At 40.9% G+C, this 10,858-nt stretch overlaps 1 protein-coding gene across 3 annotated transcripts; it reads left to right on the top strand.

The window, feature by feature from the left end:
* Positions 1–690: 690 nt before the first annotated feature.
* Positions 691–8,502, top strand: LOC118316620 (tumor necrosis factor receptor superfamily member 14-like). 3 transcript variants are annotated; one of them, XM_047330934.1, is made up of 6 exons: positions 691–1,503; positions 2,752–2,848; positions 3,110–3,238; positions 4,253–4,405; positions 6,105–6,192; positions 6,298–8,502. In XM_047330934.1, exons 1-6 carry the CDS (start codon positions 1,459–1,461, stop codon positions 6,428–6,430), a joined length of 645 nt encoding a protein of 214 aa, XP_047186890.1. In that variant the 5' UTR covers positions 691–1,458; the 3' UTR covers positions 6,431–8,502. The 3 variants fall into 3 exon arrangements, with proteins under 3 accessions (XP_047186890.1, XP_035500510.1, XP_035500508.1); XM_035644617.2 differs by lacking the exons at positions 6,105–6,192; positions 6,298–8,502 and adding exons at positions 4,883–4,914; positions 5,157–5,980; XM_035644615.2 differs by lacking the exons at positions 6,105–6,192; positions 6,298–8,502 and adding an exon at positions 4,883–5,150.
* The last annotated feature ends 2,356 nt before the right edge of the window (positions 8,503–10,858 follow it).

A 10,858-nucleotide genomic window follows, 5' to 3' on the forward strand; every position in this document is an offset into this window, starting at 1 on the left:
GTAACAATGTGTATTCCAAGTCAGTGAACAACCCTGGACACTTATTGTGCATTAGACAGAAAAGAGCTATAACTGAAAAAGTTCAGGACAGAAAGTTTGCACAAAACAAAAGTGAAACAAGCAAGATTTCAGCAGGATTCCTCTACAATTAGGCCACTGAAGTCCACTGAACTCATTCATGTTCATTAAACCAGTATGGGAGGACTGTTGCTTTGTGACATGGATGCTGGTAGTACTGTGACATTGAGAATGTGGCTGATTGGCGTTAAGGAGCCAAAGTGTATCAATGCGATAGATTGATTTCATGTATCATTTGATCATTGATTGTAATAGACAAAAGAGTAATAATATTTATGAGTATCAAAATCACATGGACCAAAGAGGCAGAAATGTTGCACAAGGGTTGACAGTATTAGTGTGTTATCTGTTTGACAGTATTAGTGTGTTATCTGTTTGACAGTATTAGTGTGTTATCTGTTTGACAGTATTAGTCTGTTATCTGTTTGACAGTATTAGTGTGTTATTTGACAGTATTAGCGTGTTATCTGTTTGACAGTATTAGTGTGTTATCTGTTTGACAGTATTAGTGTGTTATCTGTTTGACAGTATTAGTCTGTTATCTGTTTGTTCAGTGTTTGGAGATGTCACTCCGGATTGATTAGTTATGGAAGGGGGAGCTCTCGGTGCGATGCCTCATTCTCCATGACGCTGCCAGAGAGAAAGCATCGTGTGGTGAAGTTAATCACATCTCCCCCTTTTCAGGTACAACGTTTCGGTATAAAGTCAATGGCGATTGCTGAATGCTTTTCGCTTTGTTCTGTATAAGGGTTACCTGTTTTAAAAGCATCACTGACAGAGTTAGCTGCTCCATGTGCTCAGTGTGGTCACCCTAGTGGCCGCACCCCACAAGCTGGTCGAGAAGGCACTGAACCAGCACCATATCCCAGGGACCTCATCCTGGACCATTACAACAGATACAGTTCGAGTCTCTGCCGGATCCAGAAACTGTGGCACAAGCTCGAGAAGGGAATCACCACTGGACGAACCATTTCCGGGATCGATTTTTGCCATGCTCAGCTACTCTAAACTATTTTGTCCCAGTCTGCATCCTGTAGAATGATGACGGCTTTCCCAGCGATCTGATTGGTCAGTAATTGGATGGTGACTGGCTTTGATCTCTCCAACGTCACGTGCTCTGGAGCAGCTGACGTTCAGCACGGGGTTGTCATTTACCCCGGTAAGAAGAGAACCAGCATTTTAGGGTCGGAAACAGAGTTAAACCGGAAGTTACCTCGAATAACCACAAATTCTGCTTCTTAGTACAAGCTCAGGTCCAATAAGTAGGACAGGTAGCTGAGCATTGACTTGCGACTTCTTGGATGCTGCAGCTCACCTCAGCCCAGATCTCTGTGAGATGGTGTCTTCAGCTCAAGAAAACCTGCTAACCTGTCGCTCCAAATGAAATCTAGGAGAAAACCGTTGGCAGCTGCACCTGTGTTGTTGGTAAAGCTGTTTATTGCAGAACACTGACGGATATATCACACTGCCCCTCTCCTGCAGTTCTGCTGCTCTCTTTTGTCACTTTCAATTTCTCAGTCATTTCAGTCTCTGAGAAAGTGAAAGTCTCTCTCTGTTCGGCAGCTCTACTTGGTGAGCATGGATTCAATATTCAAGGTTTATTGTCACATGCTCGATAAGAGTGCAAACATCATTATCAGTAATGAAATGTTTTGTTTCAGAGCCGACTCAACTTTACAAAGTTCTACGATAATGCAATAATATTATGGACATTTATGGATAAAGGACATATATTACAGTGGCAATAAGTATAGCATAGTTTTTATATATTTGAATAATTTTTTTTGCAGCAGGAGTTCTGACAGGAACAAGAAAAAGAGATCATATTTCTCCAATGTTAGAATCTCTGCATTGGCTTCCTGTAAAATTCCGAATAGAATTCAAAATCCTGCATCTCACCTACAAACCTCTTAATAATCAAGCTCCATCATATCTTACAGAGCTCATAGGTTCATATTATCCCAATAGATCACTTCGCTCTGTAAATGCAGGACTACTTGTGGTTCCCAGAGTCTGTAAAAGTAGAATGGGAGGCAGAGCCTTCAGCCACCAGGCTCCTCTCATCTGGAACCAGCTCCCAGTTTGTGTCAGGGAGGCAGATACCCTGTCTACATTTAAAGTTAAACTTAAAACTTTCCTCTTTGATAAAGCTTATAGTTAGAGCTGCTCAGGTGTTTACTAAAAATTTCTGCCCGCCTCTCTCCTCCATTTTCTCCACCCCAACCGGTCGCGGCAGATGACCGCCCACAACTGAGCCTGGTTCTGTAAGAGATGACTTCCTGTTATCTCTAACAGAGTCGCCAAAGTGCTGCTCATTGTGGGAACTGTTCAGTTTTCTCGGTAATATTGTGAGATCTCACCTCACTATGTAAAGTGCTTTGACACAATGTATGTTGTGATTTTGGCACTATACAAATAAAATTGAATTGAATTGAATATAATATTCATCCATTTTGACTGAATGAACTCACATGCAAAGACCTAACCAAAATACCAACTTAAATGTTATCAAAATCTATCAACAAAAACCTGAAGCTAATAAAATCAAATCAATCAATCATTGTCTCTGCTTCTCCCCTCTTTTTCTCTCTTGCCCGAGTAATTCTCACCTGCTCTTTACAATGTCAACATGTCAACCAAGCTTCACTGAGACAAAACTCTTATTCTTCACAGATATTTTTGATCAACGTCTTCAGTGGGAACACTCTGACCTGTCACCCAGGGACAGAGTATCAAATAAGGGATAAATGCTGTCCTCTGTGTCCGCCTGGTAAGATCCAGTTGAACGATCAACCACACTTACCTTAATCCACCATGTGTCGACTGACTGGAGTCAGTCTTGCTTCCATTGTTGGTGCAGTTTGTGTTGTGTAATGGGTCAGTGAAGAAGAATGTGAATAGACTGGACTTTTTGCTGTGGCTTCACTTGTAAGAATGAATCAGTGTCACATTAACTCGCACACACAATTACCGTCAATATGTTTTGTTTTCATTTAACAACTTAAAATTAAACTCTGTTCTTTTTTAACAGGAAAAAGTGTGATTAAGGACTGCACAGAGCTCAGGAGCACTTCCTGTTTGCCCTGTGTGAACGGGACCTCCTTCACGACTCATCCCAATGGACTTAGAGAGTGTTTTCCCTGTGCCAGCTGCAGTTCAGGTACATTCATTGTAGATTTTAAATCAGTAAGCAGGCATATTACTGCAAGATGCTGTTTCACAGGGGTTTGACAGTGTCACTGAAGATGCAGATTTGTCTTGCCGACCACATTACTATGGAAGCATACAGGGGACTTCATTCAAATGATAATGATCCAATGTGCAGGTTAAGTGTTTGAAAATAAAAAGTCATATGGAGTTTGCATTTAATTGTGACCTACATATTGCTTGCTCAAATGGAAGATTAGGTAGCATTGTTTATATTGCATTTACATTAAATTATTGTCCACCAAAGAGCAGGTTGTCTTTGAGAATGAAAAAGTCAAATAGAGCTTTCATTTACATTTTCATATTGTTATCAAATTGCATTATAATTTTAATATAGTCATAAAATGCACATACAAGGATGTGAAAATAAAATTGAAAATTGGATTATTGCATTTTCATTTAAATTTTTTCTCAAAAGACATACATTTGTGGAAAATTATAATGCTATTGTGGATTTACATTTTCATTTTCATATTTACATTCTTATTTGAATTAAGTCCCCTATAAGCTTCCATACATCACTGATTTGGCTTTGATGAAAACTGGGATCAATGCTGCAACTAGTTGAGTGTCGCAATAGGCTCTGCTTACATAACTTAAGTCATAAGACATTGCACATGATGACAAGTTCATATTTTTAGGAGTCAACCTATAAGACATTGTGCTCTGTAGTTTCTATTGCAGTAGAGATAATAATGAGCTCTCCTTGCTAAAGTCAGTTGTACCCTCCACCTCTGCTTTTCCTGCCACAGAGATCAAACTCCTGCTGGGTGATTCATATTTAGTCAGACATTGTTCCTGGTAGGAAATATGATACAATTGGAGAATCTATTGTGTCATATTTCCTAAAGATGACTAAAGATTATTTTAAGTTTTGATGACATCTAATGAGATGCTAGTTGCTCTCTAGTAGATTAAAGAACAGGAGTGTTGAATCTATATATGTAACCTGTATGTGTGTTGACAGGTTCTGGACTGAAAATCAGTTTGTGCACAACAACATCGGATACAGTTTGTGAACCTCTGGAAGGATTCTACTGTACAGACCAGACAGGGAGCCGCTGTGTGGGAGCACAGAGACACAAAAGATGTAAACCAGGACAGTACATCAGACATAAAGGTTTGTTTTCTCGTGCTGACTTTAACATTAAAGATTTAATAATAGTAAACTAATGAAAATACAATAATAAATAAATTTAGGGAATTCAACATCAAAAATACCACATTAGATATTCTCTAGTGTGTCTTTTACTTTGGCTTTGTTTTGTCTAAATTACTCTTGAGAAAATTAGATGGATTGGTTGTCCCACTACCCGAATGTTAGTCATGTGTAGGGCTGCACCATATAAGATTTTCACCTAACAATTAATATGGCCAAAATAAATCATGATAACGATACTATCACCAAGCTCAGCACACAGGGTGGAAATAAAAATTAATAATAACATACCATGGCCTGTGAACCAGAAAGTTACTGTGTCTCGATGGAAGGAACAGGAAATTAATTAAGAGACGCTGGATTGACTTGCAAGATATTATCGTACGTACTTTTAACACTAAGAATAATAAATTTTTTCGATATTACAATTTTCCTCAGTACTGGGATATGACAGCAGTCCTTGTGATGTGGTAAGTTGTGTTACTGTAAATACTGCCATACCTGCAGTTTTCAAGGGTGATCTGTCTTGTCCAAAAGAAACAAAGATTGAAAGATACGAATGTAACTACGGTTCTTTGAATCCCGAGTGACCGCTAGGGGCTGTGCTTAAAGCACTGAATATTCCCTTCACAGTTTGAGTATATATACCAACAATGTCAGTTCTGACCCCTGGATGACCCGAGAGAGGCTATATCTTCTGGTGTTTATCCAGCTGCAGGTAGTCAAGGGCCATGCGCATGATGGCCTGCATGGAGCTGTCTCCTGTCTCACTCTGAGCTCTGGCTCCGAGGCTTGGGAGGCTCTGTCCCCGGCATCATCGTAAAAACGAGAGGCAGATGCTGCCCGAGAGAGAACTTCATCCTCTGGGACCAGCATGGGCATGCTTGGGGTAGCCACCTCCGTCTCCTCCAAGGGAGCATCAGAGTGGCGAGCTTGGAGAAGGGGCCTCATCTCGGCCAGCTCTGTGGATAATCTATTTCCTGATTTCGCCTTCTTCCTGGAGGGGGGAGCTGCAGCAGCAGCCTCAGTCTGAAGTTTTGAGCGCCTAGGTTGGGCTGACGGCAGGTGGCCTGACGAGGGGTCATCCACCAAGGATTCAACCTTCGCCAGTCACCCTAAATGCGCGAGGCATGTAGCTGCAATTCATACACGGGCTGTCAGAAAGCTCCCTCAGGTGATCAGAACTGAGGCATATCGTGCATATCGGGCAGATATCATGGCCATCATCGGCCTTAGGAGGAACCCGACAGTCAGCACAGAAAGGTGAATCGTCCATTGAGGGAAGGATGTACGAAAGACCACCTGCACAGCAAAGGTGTGAGTGGAGGTGTCAATATGGCACCAGTTAGCTTCGGTCGAATACGATCGCCAAATATACTGGCCTATAAAACCTTAAGCTGGGGGAAGGGGGTGCAGACACCGCCTATAACAGCGTTAGCGTCAGCAAGGCGTGAACAGATAGTTAGCCTGCCGCTAACTAAACTATGGCTTAGAACCATGTGGGAGAAGAATACGTCTTCTAACCCAGCAGAGGTTGTATAAATGGGACGCCTTGAAAATGACAGACAGACAGACAGACGGCAGAATCGTCTTCCTTCTGTATATAATTTTTTTTTGCCCCCCATATTATATGTAACCGTATATAATTTGTGTTGTACAGGAACAGCCCTCACAGACACTGAGTGCTCTGACTGCAGTGATGGGACTTTTTCAAATGGGAAATCTACATCTTGTCAACCACACACACAGTAAGTGAAGAGTCCCGTCAGACATGGACACGCCTGGTTTCTTACAGGTGCAGTGAATCTGTGGTATCTGTGCATGTTCCTGTGAAAATGTCCCTGTCGTTCCAGATGTGAATCATTGGACCTTCAGCTAATAAAACCAGGAACTGTGTCGACTGATGCTGAATGTGGAAAAGACGGTTTAAAAGCGACAACAAGTGTGGTCGTTATTGTGCTTTTTTTATTATTTTGTGTGTTTTGACCTGTAGTTTACTTTTTCTGGAAGAAAAAAGATGTCTACCAGGTAGGATCTGAGTGTTGTCAAAGAAAGTTTTCTCAGGTGACGACGTCATTGATCAGGAAGTTTACCATTGGTTTTGTAGTTGTTAAAGGCAAAAAAAGAAGAAATCGAGCCATTCTCACAGGAATTTCTGTTACTCTTCTTTACACACTGTATCTTCTATGTGTGTGTGCACTGTGGTGGAGGACAATACTTGGTTCATCTAAAGCCTTGTTCATACTACACAATTTTATAGTTGTTGACAACTTTTGCAACTCGCCGACAAAAGCCCCTGATGGGATCAATCAGCAATCACTGTGTGAACTGTCATTTATGTGTATGTGTATTTGGAGAGCTGTGTCAGTATCTAAACCTGTGTGGGTTTAAAATCATATTTGTAAGATTCTGCTAACGTGTACTGAGATATGCGAATGCATACAGGAATAAAACTGCTGCTCTGTGCTACAAGCTGGCCACAGCTCATCATCTCACTCAGATGTTGCTGCATGGCTGAGAATAAAGTGGTCAGGAACATGAAACTTGGAGCACAATGACTTGAGCGACATGAAGGTCCTGCTGATACGGAGTCACAGTGCACATGCCTGAGACTACTGATCTTTTGTGGTGGCAGAGAGCGCTCACAGCTGGATATGAACATCAGGCTGAGACGACTGTATCAGTCATAAATAAGGACAAAGAGCTGGAACAGCGGCCTAATGGGACGGCATGATGGGACTGCATGATGGGACAGATCGGTACCCTCAGCGGATGAGTTGGGAATATGCTCCTCACTTTTTATCATGTTTTACACAACATTTTCTTCACAATGGACAATGAATTATAGTATATTTACTTTGCAATTGTTTTTCACTGTTTGGGAGCTATGGCTCACTGACAGGAACAATTTTCTTATGTCGATGTAGGCCGTCTGTTGTGTCCCACTAATTCATCAGAATATAATGATCCCAGTAGATGATTCAAACATTGACGACAGAATGTGTTCCAGTGTTTGAGAAGCTGTGCAGGTCCTCAACATCAACAATATGGAAGCATTCTTTGCACTTTTATTTTGAAAGTACAGGGGCAACAGCTAGGGGTTCCAATGGAATTCACATAGACAACTTGACAGATGTGTTGTTCATCCCAGGACCCTAACACACAACAGATGTATCTTTTTAAACAGCACAATGTAACAGGGGAACATTGTCAGTACGGACGGTGCAGACAAGCTGGATAAAGACAATATGCCTCCTCAGGGTCTTGGTATGTTAATGTGTTAATTGTCAAAAACATATTATTATCCACCAACTTTAGAGAAATGTTCGGGAAGATTTAAAGAGATCAACTGAGGAGAATACTACAATATGGAAGCATTCTTTGCACTTTTATTTTGAAAGACAATCTTTCAACTCAGGACAGATGGTCTTGTGAAAGATATGTTGATATGCTGGGTGTATACGATTCAGAGTATGGAAAAGAACAAACTACAACGACTCTAAACAGTCTATTATTTGGACATAGTATTCTTTATCGAACATTAATTAGCGTCATTATAAAAAACCTGCAGTGAAAGTCCAAAGGATAACGCTTCATTCACGCACAACTTTTTAGCATCATGCGACCCGTTCAGCCTTACTGCAACACACATGTCCGTCTACCTGTCACAGTAACTCTTGATGAGCTCATGCCCTGCACAAGTTGAATGACGTAACTGTCCTTCTGGTTCGCTTAATTACCGGGGATTTTGCACAGGTCTGGTGTAATAATAGACGGGACCAAATCCAAAACTACTATGTCAAATGTTTGAATTGGTGAATAGCCAATTGTGTGTCAAGTATGCTTTGATGTAACTCCAGTCTCCTGTGGGTGAATATGTTTGTGTGAGTGTGTGATACCCTGTGCTCTGTCCCCGGTGTGTGTAGCAGGTGTGACAGGAGGAACAGCTCCCGTCTCCATGTTGCTGCTGTGTTAGTAGCATACTTCACTCATTGTGAACCGTGTTGAACTGTTGGTTTGTTGTTGCCATTTCATCTTAAAGGGCCCATATTGTCAAAGATGAGATTTCATCCCTTTTTTCATAAATAAGCTCTGTAAGTACTGTAAAAGTGTCAAAACGGGTAATAAACAGACAAATACATTAGTGCTGTCAAACGTTTAAAATATTTAATTGCGATTAATCGTATTAATGTCATAGTTAACTCGCAATTAATCGCACATTTTTACCTATTCTAAATGTCCCTTGATTTCTTTTTGTCCCATTATTTTTTCTCATTTCAATGCTCTTATCAACATGGAAAAGTGGATCGGCTTGCTTTGTGCAAATGTTTTCTTGGAGCTAATAATCTCTCACACAATGCAACACTGTCCATCAATAAAAGGGTGAAAGAAATACTTTGTCACACAAACAGCCCCTTCAACAGCCCTTTCTAAGGGATCAAAACAGGGCGATACAGATAAACTAGGACTCAGCCTATAGTGCAGTTAAACCATGGCTTAATATTTTCTTTTTCTCAAGTTTGCTTTGAACATAGCAGTCAGGCTACTGCTTTTTATTCACCTCCGTCTGAAGTCGTCCATTGTCGCCTGGCTTTGCCGAGGGGGCGGAGAATTCGCATCAGCCGTGTGCTTGGTCATCAAGTGGTATTTCAAACTGGACGTGCTGCGATGGTAGCTCAGTTCACAACGACAGAACACACAGATCATTTCGGACTTGTCAATGGAACCATTTGGCAACTTTTTAAAAGTAAACCCTCCATTCAGAATCTTATTGGCATCCATTTCGGCGTCTCGCGCTCGCCTACCCTTCGGCCACCTCACGTGCCTGTTGTTTTGTTTCCGTCTAGCTAGATCCGGTGTGGTGTTGTAGATTTTCTAACGTTACAAGGTGTTGCAACAGCATGTGAGGAAACTACACAGTTTGCTAGGCCAAAAAGAACATTAATCTTGCGATAAAAAAAACGACGCCGTTAAAACGGGTTTGCGTTAACGCCGTTAATAACGCGTTTAACAGACAGCCCTAAAACACATACAATATAGCTTTGGCAGCAGTTCACTCTGGCGGCTTGTGATACCGGTTACCGATGAAGTTTGCATTGGTTAGTTTACAGAACATTTAAAACAGCTATAAAACCAGATTGAGATGTTTTTTGGCACCAAAAGAAACAATTATATATTCTTAAGGATATCAGAACTTCAAATAAAACACCAAAAAGGCGACAATATGGGACCTTTAACCTTGAAGGTTTCCCATAGACTGTCTGCTATATGATGGAATTTGAAGCATTTTTCTAACCAATAAGATCGTTTACATACAAATAAAATTAACCAGAGATTAAAGCTATCATAAAGAACTATATGTGCAAAACTTGGCAGGAATACTGCGGCAGGAAGAAATCTTCACAGTATTCAAAAACCTGTTGGTGGAATACAAAGAAGGAAACCAAAGGAAGAGATGCTCATTACTTGGATGAGAGTTGGACATTAACGTCTGGACCACACACTCCACAGAATGGGAAACAACCCTGCTGGACTCTGCTCACACTGTAATAAACCAGAAACTATGATAGACAGCAACAGCTATGATGAAGAAAGAAAGGAATTGATTTCAGCACTTGGAAGTCTGACAGGAAATACAATTTGGTACAATCTGACATGAAATACATTTTGAAAATTCTGAAATCATCTTATTAAGTACCTTAGAGAAACAAGAATAATAAAGAGGATAAATGTTCTTTTTTATTGAATTTTGTTCCCTTTTTTGTTAATCTAGTGCTCACACACCAGACCAGTAGGTGGCGGTAATACTCCTATAAACTGGTTTGCCACCCACCATTAAACATAGGAGCTGTTCTGAACAGTTTGTTTAAAACGTTTAAAACTAATGTGTCAAAATCCATTTTTATCGAATAATGTTTTTCAATGCGGGGAAGATAGATTATTCCCTCGGATATGCAAACACAGCCATCACAACATTGCAGACATGTTAACTCTTCCTCATGTCATGATCACACTGAGGTCGTTGCTCTTTGCGTTTCTAAGCTGTTTCTCTGTTCCATGCAGGAGGCAGAGTCAGAAGAGTCCGAGTGCCAGAGATGTTTCTGCAGGCTGAGACACTCCTGTCTCACATCTGACACCTCCAGTTACCTCTCTCTCTCACACACATGCACTCACCTCTGTACTGTGGAAGTATCTAAGGATACTGATCCTATTGGTCCATGTCACACATATATGTATAGAAAGTGTGGAAACTTTGGATGTGAAAAATTAAACATAAACCCAATCCTAGTGTGTTGTGCTGTTACATCTTTAAACTGAGCGCCTGAAGTCAAAGAGGGTAGTATGGTTTATTTCAAACCGCAATATTGCTTTTTCCCGATTCCCCTTCAACAGCTCTCAGCGCAGCGAAAGGGG

Source organism: Scophthalmus maximus, chromosome 3 (genome assembly GCF_022379125.1).
Source record: "Scophthalmus maximus strain ysfricsl-2021 chromosome 3, ASM2237912v1, whole genome shotgun sequence".
Lineage (NCBI taxonomy): Eukaryota > Metazoa > Chordata > Actinopteri > Pleuronectiformes > Scophthalmidae > Scophthalmus > Scophthalmus maximus.